This window comes from Phaseolus vulgaris, chromosome 11 (genome assembly GCF_000499845.2).
Source record: "Phaseolus vulgaris cultivar G19833 chromosome 11, P. vulgaris v2.0, whole genome shotgun sequence".
In the NCBI taxonomy this organism is placed as follows: Eukaryota; Viridiplantae; Streptophyta; class Magnoliopsida; order Fabales; family Fabaceae; genus Phaseolus; species Phaseolus vulgaris.
This window is the reverse complement of record NC_023749.2, coordinates 48,506,536-48,522,788: the sequence shown is the minus strand read 5'-3', so window position 1 is coordinate 48,522,788 and position 16,253 is coordinate 48,506,536. Positions and strand designations below refer to the sequence as shown.

Here is a 16,253-nt window from a genome sequence, read left to right as displayed (position 1 = left end):
AGAATTTTGCAGAAAAACCTAATCAGAAACGAAGGGCATAGAAAGCACCCACCATAATAATACAAGGCAGCAGAAGAAGAACAGATAACAGAAACACACTGCATTGTATCTTCTCTGCGTGTGTGTGTTCTTGCAAGTGATGGCTCGAGCAGCTTGCAACCATCTTCACTTGGTTCCAAGTTTAGTTCATCCATTGAAGTCAACCCTCTTCACAAATCACACTCTTTCTACCACCACACGGACTCGCTTCTATGACATTCAGCGAAGGTTCTCTTCTTCTTCATCCAAGATAAGCATGAGCCTCAAGGCTGGTATCGTTGGCCTCCCCAACGTTGGCAAATCCACTCTCTTCAATGCCGTTGTAAGCCACTCCCTCTATCTCTCTCTGGGTATTCCTTGAAATGAAAATTTACCCCCTCATGTATCCTGTGACCCTATTTGAGGCATTGTGGGACACTAAATGTGGAAGCTTTTTTAAGCTGGGATTTGAACCTTTGTGTTGCCACGTTGATTAGCCCCTTCTGCTTGATCAAATTCTAGTCGGCAAAGGAAGAGTCTTTATGCTCTTTGTTTTTCATCCATGCAGTTTATGGGCATTTGGGGGGTTTACGTATTGGTCATAAACTCATTTGGGTGTAAATTTCTTTGATGGGTATTTATTTGAGATGCTTTTAACAAGTTGAGTTTATGGGGGTGTTCCTATGTAGTGCAGGACACATATCCTGGAAATTCAAACCTTTTTCACCACATTCTGAGGGACTAGTTCCTTCCACTAGACTCAATTCTAGTTGGCAACATATCTAAAATTGAATTCAATAAGTTTTCAATTGTGGGTTTTTGGTAGGGGGGGGGAGGGAAATGAGGACATGAAGATTATTGTTCTTAGTAATGAACAAAAAGCATCTGATATTGCATTACTGCTTTAACCATAAAAGAAGAACTGTTTTTTTGTAAGAATGCAAGAATTTTTGACTAAAGTGGATGAGAAGTGCTCAATGTGTAAGAATTTCAAGCTTTCCTTGATATTTTGAAATACGTACTTTACAACAACAAAAACAAAAGCCTTATCCCTATGAGGTTGGCTACAAGGATCACAAATTGCCACTTGGCTTGATTTAAGACTAGAGATTCAACTTTCTATGGCAAAAATAGACTGCATATACTTAGTAAACATTTTGACATGAATTCTCTGCTTATGAATATTAAATAGTGAAGATATGCTTAACTGTAGCTATTGCAAAGGGAAATAGATGTGCATATTTGTTTAAATTCCTTTCTAATTGTCCACATATTTGTAGAGTACCAAAGTAATCTATAAATATGTCAATGAATCCTTTTAAAAATGCACACAAAATCTACAGTTCACTATCAGTGTGCAACAGATTTTTGTGGAATTGCTTAGTAGATCCCTTAGAAGTTTGAGAAGTCTGACATCGAGGTTGAATCTAAGAGCACTGTTTCAAAAGTCGTACTTATATACTTCAGAGTGAGCTTTCTTGTAATGGGGTGACTTGTATTTCAAAATGATTGAATCATACCAAACAGCAGAATACATGTTATGAGATTTTGAAATTACAGTTTTTGAAATGATGGCTTGGATTTGTTATTCCTGGTAAGTGGATAGTCAACCCTTGAATCAATTCTTAAGTTTTCTCCATGAAATAGCAATGGACAAATATGAACTTGTGAATGGCTACTTTTCAAAAATACAAATGTCATTATTATATTAGAATTGAGTTTGCAGTAACTACTTATGCTTCTTTGTAATCAACTAACTAGCAAAATATTGTGAGGATTGTTTTATCTAGTTTGTTTAATTTCTGTTCAATGTTTGTGCTGATTGTTTTATTGATGTTTTGTGTGTGACCCTAGTTCCAAAGCTTATCATAATTTATCAATTATTAATTAATATAATGGTCTTGTTTATCTAGGTGGAAAACGGAAAGGCCCAAGCTGCTAATTTTCCATTTTGTACAATAGAGCCAAATGTAGGGATTGTTGCTGTTCCCGATTCTCGTCTTCATGTACTCTCTGATCTCAGCAAATCTCAACGATCTGTTCCAGCATCTATAGAATTTGTGGATATTGCTGGGCTTGTCAAGGGTGCAAGTCAAGGCGAGGTTTTTTTAATTTCTCTTCTCTTTGTTTTTGGTCTCAACAAACAGTTGTTTTTATCTTACTTTCAATAAATTCTCATATGTTTTGTAGTAAATTGGCATTTGCATTGCATTGACCTCAATTCTCTTTTCAACTGTTGCAGGGGTTGGGTAACAAGTTTTTGTCGCATATCCGTGAGGTGGATTCTATACTTCAGGTGTGTATCTATCGTCATTTCCTTGTTATCATGGCCTTAGATGATTACTGTTGGAATAATTTATCTTTGTTATATTGCTTGTTTAGATAGGATAAGTAGTCTGTCCCAAAAAGCTGTTTTGCTTATTAGCATTAATTGCCTAGATATAGCATTTTCTTGTACCTCTTGGTATTCCTGATGTAATTTTTTCTATAAATAACTAGGATAAACTAAGAGATAATCTCTTAATCTCTTTTTATCATATTTTCAGCCTCAAGTATTACATCTAATTTTTTTGTTCTCTGTAGTTGTTTCCTTTTTTATGAACTAATTTAGTAGCTATGTACACTGCCAATCTTAAATTGGAGTTTGGAAACATTTGATGTGGTAAAAAATACAGGGTAGTTTTTATTCCCTTTACTTGTTTAAAATATTCATGGATCTATTGCTTTTCAATAATCAAATCAGGTTGTACGATGTTTTGAAGACAATGACATTGTTCATGTGAGTGGGAAAGTTGACCCCAAGTCTGATATCGATGTTATCAATTTGGAGCTCGTTTTCTCAGATTTGGATCAGGTCAGCTTACTAACTATCATTCTACATCATTTTACTGCTTATTTATCATTCTAAATGTGTTGAACATTTGACTTTTTATGATATTTGTCAGATCTATTAATTTGTTTGGATGATATTATATTATTTTCCTTGTGCTTCTGGGTTTTTGAACTCTATCTGTGCATGCACAAACACTTGCTATGAAATTATATGACAAACTTGACTGATACGCTAAGATATTCCTTTTTTAAGCAATGCAGATTGAGAAAAGAATTGAAAAGCTAAAGAAGGGCAAGGCAAGGGATTCACAATCTAAACTCAAGGTTATAGTCTTTAACTGCTACCACATGTCATCAATTTGTGTTTATTAGTTGAAATGCATCCTTCAACTTGATTTTGAAAATTTTGATTGTAGGAAGAGGCAGAAAAGTCTGCATTGGAAAAGATTCAACAGGTGCTTATGGATGGAAAGCCTGCACGATCTGTGACCTTAACAGATTTTGAAAGTGATGCTGTAAAACATCTCTGCTTACTCACCATGAAACCTATTATATATGTGGCAAATGTTGCAGAAACTGATCTTGCAGATCCTGCAAACAATAATTTTGTCAAGGATGTTACAAATGTTGCATCTGAGTTGCAGTCTAGAATTGTAACAATTTCAGCACAGGTATACATTTAGAAGGCTTTTTAAGTTCATTACACTGATAGATCAATAGTGATGTTAGCCTCCTTTTTTTTTAAATGTTTGAACATTTATTTAAGCTTCTTGAACAAGCTTTCTTGCTTTCATAAAAATGTCAGAAGTATTGGCATGTCACACTTCCCCTCTTTAATGGTTTCTCCTTTCCCTTCTAGTTTCACATGATATCTGCAGAGGGGGTGGGGGGGAGTGACATCTACACTCACTGCATGTGGTGATCATTAAACACATACTTGCCATTCTTAATGTTGAAAGAGAAAAAAAGATGGAGGAAATGCTGAAAGCTGTGTATGGACTACACAACAGAGTCCATTTTATATGAGCTAATGGCAATAAATACTTGATATGATATACCTATAAATTATATTTTAATACAAAGATCCTAATTAAATAAGGAAACAACTCAAATATTAAAGAAGAATAAATCCTAAGAGATTATCTAAGGTACTCTAAAATATTAAGATTTGAAGACACATGGTGGAAGCATGAGATTTTGGTATGGGATATACAAGGCCTTAGGTTAGGTGCGTATCTTTTATAATTAGAAATATTAAGATTATATATGTACTATTAGGAACATTTTATTTATTCCCGTATCATATCTTAATTATTATAGGATACCATATCTCCTCTATTTACTGATTTTGTTTTCTCAATATAATTAAAGCCTCATGCTGTCTCAGAAATGCACGGTTTAGTTCAATGCCTCTCTATTTCTTATAGTTTTGCATGGTATCTAGAGTCTTTATAAAAATCGTGTTGGTTTGGTAGACCCACTGTCTCTGGAAGATTTTGTTTGGTGAACCTTGCTCCCAAGTTTACGTGCACGGTTTCAATGACGGTTTTAACGACCTTCGTTTTCTTTGGCGAGCATAGGGTTGGTATCACATTGAGCCGATCTATCCAATAATATAAGTGTTGAGAGAAACCATCGATCCACACAGGTCATCTCTCTAACTCCCACTGGCGCATGGTGGTGTGTGCAGTGGTGGTTGGCGGCCAACCAACCTGTGCCTAGGTTGCTTCCTCTGTGCAACCCTAACCTTGTGGTGGCGGCTCCATCAATGTTCATTTGGTGGTTCCATCTAGTTTTCTCTCTTGGATTATTTTATTACTTTTTTTCAGATTTCAAAAATGTCTTCCAACACCTAATCAACATCTATAACAAACTCTCCCATATTTTCTAACCATATTGTTAGCATTGAGATGATGAACAAGTCTAACTATTCAAATTGGGCTTCTGAAATTAGGTATTGGTTAAGTGGGTTGGGTAGAGATCTTATATTACTTCCCACTACTGAATCCGTTCCTATAGAATAATGCAAACAATGGATAAAGATTGATGCTCAATTGTGTAGTGTTATCAAATCTACTATCCACACCTTAGTCAAACCTATTTTCCATGCCCATGAGACCTGTACATCAGTTTGGAGCGAGGCTTGTGCCCTTTATACAAATGACAAACACCATCTGTACGGTATATGCCAATATCTGTCAACACTTCTTGCTCCATGACAATTTGAAGGCCTTACATGATTTTAACGAGTTCCTTGCACCATATGCTCATGTAAAGCTGGAACTTGAGAACTGTAGTACGTTTTTTATGACCTTAGCCTTGTTTGGTTTGCCACAAGAGTATGCTACTAATTGTGATTAATTTTGGGACCATCGATAAAGTCTAAACTTTTGCATAGTCTGTGCTCCTTTGTATTCCTCTAAAAACACAGAGACACATATTTTGTCTACAAGGGACAATACTGCATTTGTTTCACAAAGTAATGTTTCTGGACGCTTTTGCATAGGTAATTCTAAAAATTTTCCAAAATGCTACCATTGTCATTGCATTAGACATAACATTGATGAGTGTTGGAAGCTGCATGGGAAACCCTCTCATGTACCTCATAATGTTTAGGCATCTATTGTTGACGCTTTTGCATAGGTAATTTTAAAATTCTCCAAAATGCTACCATTGTCATTGCATTGGACATAACACTGATGAGTGTTGGAAGCTGCATGGAAGCCCTTCTATTTACCTTATAATGTTTAGGCATCTATTGTTGAGTCACCTGTTGCTCCTATATTACCAACTAATCAGCCTCATATGACATTTTGACAACATATGAAGACTTCATCAAATGGTGAGACTTGCCAATCTACTCTTAGCACTTCCTTGATGGCATACACTTGTAATTCTTCAGTTTGTTTCTCTCAATTCCTTTTCTTGGTCCTTGGATCATTGACTGTTCTGTAATCACTCATATATATGATGATTGTTCCCTTTTTTTCTTTTCCTTTTACTTTCTTCTACTACTATTGACAATTTGCCTTCTATCACTGCTGCCAATGGTTAAAAAACACAAGCTTGCAGTATTCTTTATGTCCTTTACTGTCCATTTAATCTACTTTCTGTCATCTGATTGACCCAATACAATGACATTATCTTCACCTTTATTAAAAAGAATGTTACCTTGTAGTATCAAATATCAAGAAGGATGATTGGTGTTAGATGTGACTCACATGGCCTTTACTATATCTTTCCATCATTATTGGTATTTTCATTTGTGATCTCTCCAATGATGATTCATGCACAAATTTGTGTTCCATTCCAATACAAAAAATGATCGCTGTCTCAAAATGGAGACATTGATCCGAACTAGAGATAGATTACCAAAACGAATCTTTTAAAAGAAGGGATCAGAACGATTTTTAGTGAAATGATATGAGATTAAAAATAGATTTTAGCTTATCTTCTTTGCTATAAGTATGATTAGAAAATTCTTAGCCTTCCTACTTGAGGATCATTGAGATGTGATGATCAATATATCAAAGGAGCTCCATGAAAAGGCCTTATCTGTGAAGATGAGGTCTCAGATTAGTGGACATTTACAAGCTGATTCTCATATTGATAGTATTGTGACATGAGATATTTTTTTTTTCTAATTTCCGTTTGCGTACAGATTTATTTTATTTCTATAACTAGGACAACACATCAATATAATTCTTTCTTGTAATTACTAAGTTGGAATTAATTAGTCATCCTATATATTTTTAATCTCCCTGTAGAAAAATTATCAAAGAAATAATATTCAAGTTTTTCACAGTTCACTTCTTTCAAGTTGTTATTAAAGTTCTGATCGGAGACCTATTTCCGCAAATCCTAAGCAGCCTCCATTTTGGTGACATTAGCCTGCCTTCGGTGTAGTAAAACACCTTCATAGTGTACCCAATTGGTAAACCTTGGTTGCGTTTGTTGTGGCCCCTTGCCGTTCTCATCAATATGCTTGCTGTCAACTACCATCTGCTTCATGCAACCACTCAATCTCTGACCACTGGGTCCACCATCGTCTGTTTGACCAGTTTCTAGAAACTTGCCACCAATGCCCTTCCACATGCCTCTTTTGCCACAGTTTTGTAGGTATGTGCAGCCCATGCTCCATTCCACTCGCCACTGTTTGTCCCTGTCAGTTCAAATCAACCCTCAATTAATTACTTACTGTTGAGGGATGATGAGACATTGAAATGGTTAAAAAAGTGATGTGCCAACCATTAAATGTAGCAAAAACAAAGGATTAAATATGTATTTGGTCCTTATAAAAGCAGAATATTTCAGTTTTGGTCCCTGATTTACTTTTTCATCTGATCCTTATACCATGTAATGCATCTGCACCTTGTCATTAATGAAGCTTTATGAAGTCATAAAGTGTTCACAAAAAGTTGTGTAATATAACCTTTTTCTAGAACTGTTACTTGTCTGTATATCATAATCTCTAAATATTAAAAGAACAATTATTGATATTTTTGTTCTAGTCACCACAGCAAATCAAGATGGGGATATTTGTCCTTGCAGGTTGAGGCAGAGCTTACTGAGCTACCGACTGAAGAACGAGAAGAATATTTGCAATCTCTTGGTGTTAGTGAAAGTGGTCTTGGAAACTTAATCAGGGCAACTTATGACCTTTTGGGTCTGAGAACTTATTTTACTTCTGGTGAAAAGGTAAGGGAAAACCGGAAATGTTTTTAGAGAGAATTTATTTTAGAATATCCTGTCAAACATGTATGTCATGGCAAGGTAACAACTTTCAAAGATTTGAATTGTTTGATTATTCTAGTAATTGTTTACCCTGAACTGTAAAATTGTTCACCAAGACATCCTGAACTATAACTCCCAAAGTTTAGATTGCATATCATATTTCATGTTCAAAACTGATTTTGTTTTCTAACGGGTACACAGGAGACAAAAGCATGGACAATACTTTCAGGTTAGGTTTTTCCCTGGATGAGACTTTACATTGCACAATACTCTAACATTAATTTGACTTGATTTTATTATTTTTCTGAACTCCCTGCTCAAGTAACTGGTCATATTGTAATTTAAACAGACTTTTATATAGAGTTTGTTTTTGCTCTGCATGGCAATAAAGGGATACTGCTGATAAACGCCTGTGATAAATGAATATGTGTTCTTTTCTTTTAAAAGATTGATTGCCCATTTTTTCAATGGAATAACTAACCTGACCGATTAACCAAATTGAATTAATAATAATATATTTTTTAAAAGATTGATTGCTCATTTTTTCTTTGAAATAATTAACTGACCGATTAACCAAATTGAATTAATAATATTATAAGAATTATACTTAGATTGGATTACTCCTCTAACTTTTAAGGCTCTTGTTGTACTAGGAATGACTGCACCTCAAGCTGCTGGAGTTATTCACTCTGACTTTGAGAAGGGTTTCATTCGAGCAGAGACAGTAAGCATCAAGGATATAACTTTGAACTCCTCCTATCTGTAATATATATTAGCATATGACTTTGCATAGCAAATATTGTAAAAATTAAATGCAAAAAGAAAAAAAGGGTAATGACTGATGTTCTATTTTCTGGATTATATGGGGCCTATGTCTGAGAAATTTTGATAGCAAAAATTGTTGATTTTTTCTCCGAAGTTTGTTATAATATGTGAAAAATATGTCGTAACAGTCCAATATAGACAAAAATGAAAGCTACACTACAAGAAAATCATCAATAGAAATCAATTTTAGAGACAAAATAATTAGTTACTATATTGACTAAATTAGAGATTATTTTAGAGACTAAAATTATTGGTTTCTAAAGTAGTTTCTAAATTGGTTTTTATGTTATCAAAGTTTTAGCTACCAATTTTAGAATGTAAATAGTTGGTAGTTAAAACCTTAATAACTAATTAGATACCAATTTATAAACTAGTTTATAAATTTAGAAACTATTTAGATACCAGTAAATTTTTTAGTCTTTAAAATGATATCTAATTTAGTCAATATAGTAACTAATTATTTTTTGTCTTTAAAATTAGTTTATATTAAATGATTTTCTAGTAGTGTGACTTCTGACTGAACTTGGGCAACTGAAAGTGAGACCCTAAAATTTATATATTTTTATTAGTTATACTATTATGTTTATTTTAAGCATGTTGCAGTTTGCTTAATGTATTCATTGATCTTGATTAAAGATGTTATCTTAAATTAGGTGTCTTATGATGATTTTGTTGCCGCTGGTTCACTTGGTGCAGCACGAGAGAAAGGACTGGTAAGTTGCTCATATCATTTTACTCCCAGTAAACCATGTTTTGTTTTATATTCATGTATACGATTTTAGCATTTGTAAACCAAGAAGCACATCTGTAGAACAGTGTCAACAAGTCCAGCATTTTTTGGACACGGCACTCGTTGGAAACACCTTCAACACATATCTGACACTCCTCAACCATATCACAACTAAAAATTTATTTTTCAATTGAGACACATCTTGGACACTTCCTGGTCTTGGTTTGAGTACGGGTTAAAAGAGTGAACCAACACCTATTCTTAGTTAAACACTTTATAGATACCATTATCATGAAAGAGTAAAACAATTTTAAAAGAAAACAACTGATGTTATAAATATTACAACACTCAACAATTTTTTTTTTTTAATGTCTGTATCGGTAAGACTTAACTAGTTATTTTAATTAACTATTAAGAGATATGTTTCTTAGAATTCTATTTTGAGGGCCATTTTTATAGGGAAACTGTAAAACAGCAGATTTATTTTTTACATTCTGAATACATCTTTGTACCTATGAGGTTGGAACTATTGTTCCAAGATTTATTTTCTCTTACTTTCTTTCATTGAGATATTAAAACTTGTCAATAGTGGAATGATAGTAGGCTAAGTAAGGAAGAGCATGTATTCTTAAATAATCTGTGTAAGTTGAAATGAAAGGTTGTCTATTGCCTCATGTAATTCATGAAATTAGTTCCCTCTATTATGTTGTTGCAGTTGAGATCTGAAGGTAAAGAATATGTTGTACAAGAAGGAGATGTGATGTTGTTTCGGTTCAATGTTTAGCAGAATTCACTACTGTACCACTCAGTGGAGAAGTTGAGATGTATTTTTGGCTAAGGTCAGAATTTTTATTCTCAGCCAATTGGTGATTATAGTTCGGATTAGCATTGTTGTCAATTGACAAATGCTCCCCTTCTAGGAGAAAGTGAAGAAGTTGAGATACAATTTATGACTACAGGTCAGAAAATTTTGGCAAAATTGATGGCTAGTGCTCAGTTTTTTTTTTGCAGCCAATTTCTGGTTATAATTTTAAGAGATATCGTTTTCTTGTATGGAAAAAAAATTAATTTTTAGTAGTGTGATACAGCAAATGTGCTTGAATATTTATAATATGATAACAAGGGTGAAAAGTCTTTCTCCCTTTACATACATTTTTTTAAAAAATTATAGCATTCGGCTTCATTAAGTAATGAGTTGGCATTAGTGAATTATGCAGATTTCATATGTTTAAGAAAGTTACTAAAATTTGCCACAGAAAAAAAGTGCTGGAATATGATCAAGAAAAATGTCTGCTGGGAGTAAGATTTATGATAGAGGAACACAACAATGTTTGGTTATTTTTTCTGTCAAAGCATGTGATATTATTGAGTGAATAGACATTTTCATCACATAAAAATCACTGGACCAATTTAGTTCCTTTAGAAAAATAGGTCAACAAATAGTTGATCAAGATTTCTAAATTGGAACATTTTAATCCTTCATCCATTTCAATTAAAACTTTTAATGACCCACTAATGACTTTCAGAGTGTAATGATACACATGTTTAAGATTCAGGGTTTATGACATTAACTTTATCATTAAACTAGTTTTTTTGACCTTTGTTGCATGGGATTTAATTTAAAAATATAATGTTTATTATATGAATTTGATTTTAAAAAACAAAAGATTTAAAATAATAAAAAATAATAGTTATAATATATATGAAAATTTACTATTATATAATTTTAGAATAAATAATTACGATAAATGTTTTTCAAACAAAGTACATATTATCATAATTTTGCTTTTTGAAAAATGCTTGTTCATTATTTGGTGATTTTTCCATTTAGGAATCAAATTGGGTCAAGTGATTTTTTTCAGGGCTTTTCATTTTGGTTAGTATCTGTTACTAAATGTGTTTCATTTTAAGGGATTTCTTCCTGCATTCTCATACTTTCAAAAATATACTGAAATTATCCCTTCAGGATTCTACTGTTTGAAAGTTAAATAACTTTCAGATTCTAAAAAAAACCCTAGAATAATAAAATATAAATATGGGGGTAATTCTCCGAGCACCAGACCAATTATGACCTACATCCAACATTGCAAAGAAAATGTTTTGTTTTACCCTTATTTTTCTGGATATTTATATCCGTAACACAAATAAGACAGTTCTAGATATACAAATTTGAAATTGAAATGTACCTTCCGGATATGACAATCTGCAACACATTAATGTGTTCCGAATGCTAAAATCCAGAAGCTTTTTTTTCATTCCGATGCGAAAATCCAGAAAAGATGACAAGGACAATTTGAAATTTAAAAAAATTTGATGGGTACAGATAAAAATTGATATGAATTAGCCTAAACTTGTTCATGAATGTTTAGACATTGCTAAGTATATTCTTGGGAGGTAAGGAAAGAATTATATTTGAGCAGGATGATGATGAGTAGACAAGACCCATCTACCAGCTAATCTTGCTTAGGCATGTAATATACAATTTAAAATCTATTTCAGCCAAGCTTCTAAGTCATGACTAATTTTTGGTTCAGCCAAGAAGAAAAAATAAAGAATGAAGGTTATGAAGCATGATGAGAAAGTGGAGAAGATTTTCATTTGCTTTGAAGCAAAAACCAGAGGTCATCTTGCAATGAACACTCACAATTCCTTATGTAACACATGAAAATCATGATACTGTGAAGTAAAACCATTATCAATCATCAAATGGTTACAAATCCTAGTTTTTGAGTTTGAAGAGAAAAATTATATGAATTGCACTTCTTGGTATGTTCAAACAAAATTATAAGAATTTCACACAGTAAGATAGGCTATATAGACGATTTTTTTAATCGTTTTCTAGTGTACATAATAATGTCATTGATTTTACTTTTATAAACACAATTTATTTTATTATTTTTATTGAGTTTAATTAAGTTTTTTTTCTAAATTTAGATATTAAATACTAAATTTTTTTATATTTTTTTACAATTGAGTTTTTGTCGTTTAATTTTTCTGTTAATTGAGTAACGTGATTTTTATTTTGTCTTATTATCTTACTTACTTTTCTTCATCTTCATGTATAAAGAAATATAAGATTTTATGTTTAACATAAAATAATATTGTAATTACTGTAAACAATTACAGTCATTTGTCATTCTACATTAATTGTAATATCATTTTATATTATTACAAAATTTTTTAGGGCTGACAATGAGTACTGGTATAATTAGGGTAGAAAAAAAAATGTGAAACAAAAAGTGTAGTCTACTATAATTAGGGTTTGTATAATTTTTTTTTCTTTCAACATTGCCTATTTAACCATGAAAACCAAAGGAAAATAAGAATCTAAAGCAAACCTAATTGAAGGCAACAATATTTTTTTTCATCACATTGGTTAATTTGTTTATCTTTAAGCAAAACAATTTTAAAAAATACAAGTGTCATTTTACTTAGTCATTAACATGGTCACTTAACAAACAATTCATTATTTAAAAAATACTAATAAATGATAGCGGCCAAAACAAAAAAAGAAAACTTAGGAAAACAAAAGTGGAATTTTTTTTATCAAAGACCAAAAAGAAAAATGTTAAAATTTGTGGAGTACCAAAAACAAACAAACATCCTATCACTTGAAGTGTAAGAACCAAAATATAAATAGAAATTAAAATTTTATTAAAAATAATAAAGCAATTTATTTTACTGATAACCATATAAATAATTCAAAAATTTATGAGAGGTAAAAAATAATTTAAACCAAATTTAAATATACCATCATATTGTAAACTGAAAATTCATTTAATATGAATTTATATTTGTAAGTGTGACACACGCAAAAACTAATAGGGAACATAATAATATTCTTTAGTTATATATCACATTTTAGTTTAAAAATATAAAATAAAACAATAATTTCAACTTATTTATAAAAATAATATTAAAAATTTATTATAATCACTATAAAAAAATCATTAAATAAAAATTATTTTAAAAATAAAAAATAATATTTAATTTAGTTAATATAAAATTAATTATCTTTGTTCTCTACAATTAGTTTCTATTTAATGATTTTTTAATTATTTCATTTTTTCATATTTCATTTTCTCATTATAATACTCTTGCTTAGCAATTCCTACTTTAACAATTAGATTAAAAATGATACAAAATTCATATAAATCTCCATCAAACATCATTTTAGGAAGTTGAAAGTGGTGATAAAGTAAAAGACAGATCCAATCCAACTTGGTAACAACGTTAATTTTGTTCCCTTTGTGTAAACATTAACAAATTTGGGTTGTCTACAAATGTGTAGCTTATAATCTATTCTTAGTATCATTATATGGCATCAAAGAGAAAGCCATGCGTACGTAAAATCAAAGGTATTTCTCTCTGTCCTCATGCTTAAACATCATAATCAGGATAATTATCTATCATTGTAACAACTTTGCATGAACAACTATGGCTCTTTTCTAAGATTATGAACTTTGCTAACATAATTTAGGTATATGGTTTTAATGGTGATAAAAGGTTTTTTTTTTCCCTATTGTTATTGAGAGGAGGGTGCAAGTAGACCAGATCAAGTTTAGTATGTTTAGATCTGACTTTTAGTGGAAGATAATATCGTAATGACTTTTAGTATGTAATTATATATAAACAATACAATATAGATATACAATATAAATTAATAAATTACTTATTATTATTATTATTGAGTCTTGTACTTGTATAGACAAAGAAGGCCTATATAGTATTTGAGACTGGTCGTACAATTGATAATAGGTCGGTGATTTTATGATTCCTTCCTATAAGTCTCCTTCCACAAATGCTGATGCTCGGTCGGGAGTGATATGAAAAAGGTACTATAATTATCGAGTAAGTACTCTGTGTAAATAGTGTATATTGGTAATTGATTAAAACATACCTTACACCTCCGCAAAAGGTTTATTTATAGTATTGGTTATGAACCCTTATTGTGATGGACGGGATATCAGTTATTTTTTGGTGTATCAGAGATGTTTCTCGCATATTATGGGATATGAATGCGACTCATTAAGTGCTATTGTAACTGTCGTTATTGTCATTTATTACGTGTCTTGGGGTGTTCTTTGACTCAGTCGGTCGATCATCAGAACAGAGACCGACTTGTCCAGTACCAACCAGTACAAGCCTTAAACAAGTATAATGTTTTACTTTTAATAATTTGAAGTTTGAGCTTTTTTTAAAAAATCAATATGTTTAATAACTAGAGAAAGATATAATAACAACCTTTTTGCCTTCAACATTACCTTAGAAATAATGTAGGCCAATACAATTGGATGACATTCTTGAAAACATAATTATGTAACATGTCATCCTCTGATAGTTGAACATGGTTACTCCCTTTGGGAGCCAAGACCCAAGCTATAACAAAGATTAAAAACCTCTCATCCATCTTTGTATCACTAGTTTTGAAGTGGTTGAAGGTGATTTTTTTTGTAAGTTTCTCAAACAATCCAAATAAATTGAAAGTTTTTTTTTTAAATTCTCAAGCCAAGAAGAAGAAAATTAACCTTCCAATTTAAATTTAGCAAGATTTGCCCAAGTATGTTCATTAATAATAATTTGTTTGTATCCTTCACCTTTGAAATGAATACTCCACACACGTAAGAGATTCTAAAATAGAAAATTCTAACCAAGTCAGGAAAGTATTTTGTACTGCATTTTAGTAAAGGTCTTGAGACCTTGATTTCTCAGCAATTCTTGGAAAGTGAACCCTTCACTCCTAAAGTAGTCAAGAAAAATGAACTTGTGAGTAGATAAACTCTTGAACACCCAAGATGATGTCAACCTAATCAACTCTTGATTACACAAGAGGATATAAACTGGAACACTCCAACAATGTTCACACACACAGACACAGACACACATATATATAATAATAATAATAATAATAATAATACACACACATGTCATCCATATAATCTAATGAATACAATTTCAATTCAATTATTAACATCTATCAGAATCAAGTGTCTAACTCTAAGCTCATTGATTGCCTGTCATGTCACAAATTACTAACATCAATATCACAAACACTTGACTCTACTTCCATAAGACTCATGTGTTGAATTAGACTAAGAGATGTGCATTTGTCATACTACTTTCACTAAATTGTCACCACACCAAAAACTACATTATAGGAACTTAGTCCACTGATATGACAAGGTAAATCTTTATGACCTATTAGACACAACTTATTTTAACACCGTATACTAAGTCATAAGAGTCTCCTCCGACTCTCACCACCTATTATGTTTCTCCAAATGAGTCCATTATCAGTAGATTCATGATCATCTCCTTTAGAATCCCGATACACAATCCTAAACATCTCAACATAGTATTCCCCTCTGGAAATAATTATGTTCACAACACACCACATGTCATATCGCAACCATACCATCATACATACATGTACGTCCAACTCAATTTAAAAGCAAATAAATTAAAATTCAATATCCATTACATTATAATAATGTTCAAATACAATATATTGGTCAAATATTACAATATAGTGAAAGATAAACAAAATATAGTATTTAGAAATGTTTAAAAATATGTTTCATCAAATAGAAAACACCGTCTCTCTCAACCAACACTTGACTCACCCAATAAATTAAGAACATGCTGCAATTCGTCTAGCCATCATTTTGCTCACTTAATTAGCCAAATGTGTTAGCACACCCAACGAACAAAATATTCATCCAATGACTATACCATTGGGTGTTTTTCATAATAAACATCTCGCTCAACGAGGATTGATCCGTCCAACAACCAAAGCTCTCAGGGTCTTCAATTAAATGAATTTCACCCAGTGAGACTTGGCTTGCCCAATGACCAAACCACTAGGAGTTTTTATTTAAAAAACTCACCCAACGAATTTGGCTTGTCAAACGATCAAAGCTCTTGAGTTTTTAATTTAATGAATTTCACCCAACGAGAATTTTGCTTGCCTAGCGACTCTCATAATTCATAAATTCTACAAAATAATTCACGTACCCTAATTGATTTAGGCTAAGTTTTCACTTCATTTTTGTCCTTAACGTTGAATATTTTGCTTCAAAATAACCATAACTTGAATTAACTCGTCTTAGATGCA

At 31.9% G+C, this 16,253-nt stretch overlaps 1 protein-coding gene across 2 annotated transcripts; it reads left to right on the top strand.

Annotated features, from left to right (window-relative positions):
- On the top strand, positions 1-10,289 carry LOC137820052 (uncharacterized). Of its 2 annotated transcripts, XR_011082535.1 has the most exons (12): positions 1-361; positions 1,932-2,120; positions 2,261-2,314; positions 2,762-2,872; positions 3,112-3,174; positions 3,267-3,521; positions 7,402-7,548; positions 7,786-7,813; positions 8,238-8,308; positions 9,063-9,122; positions 9,855-9,978; positions 10,060-10,289. XR_011082535.1 is itself a non-coding variant. In XM_068623834.1 (11 exons), exons 1-11 carry the CDS (start codon positions 140-142, stop codon positions 9,921-9,923), a joined length of 1,269 nt encoding a protein of 422 aa, XP_068479935.1. In that variant the 5' UTR covers positions 1-139; the 3' UTR covers positions 9,924-10,289. The 2 variants fall into 2 exon arrangements, 1 of the variants encoding a protein (XP_068479935.1); XM_068623834.1 differs by having other exon boundaries at positions 9,855-10,289.
- The last annotated feature ends 5,964 nt before the right edge of the window (positions 10,290-16,253 follow it).

Coding starts and splice junctions, on each gene's coding strand:
- LOC137820052 (XM_068623834.1), top strand. CDS start 140: ATGGCTCGAGCAGCTTGCAACCATCTTCACTTGGTTCCAAGTTTAGTT. Junction 7,814..8,237: donor AGCATGGACAATACTTTCAG/GTTAGGTTTTTC, acceptor TTGTTGTACTAG/GAATGACTGCACCTCAAGCT. Junction 9,123..9,854: donor CAGCACGAGAGAAAGGACTG/GTAAGTTGCTCA, acceptor ATGTTGTTGCAG/TTGAGATCTGAAGGTAAAGA.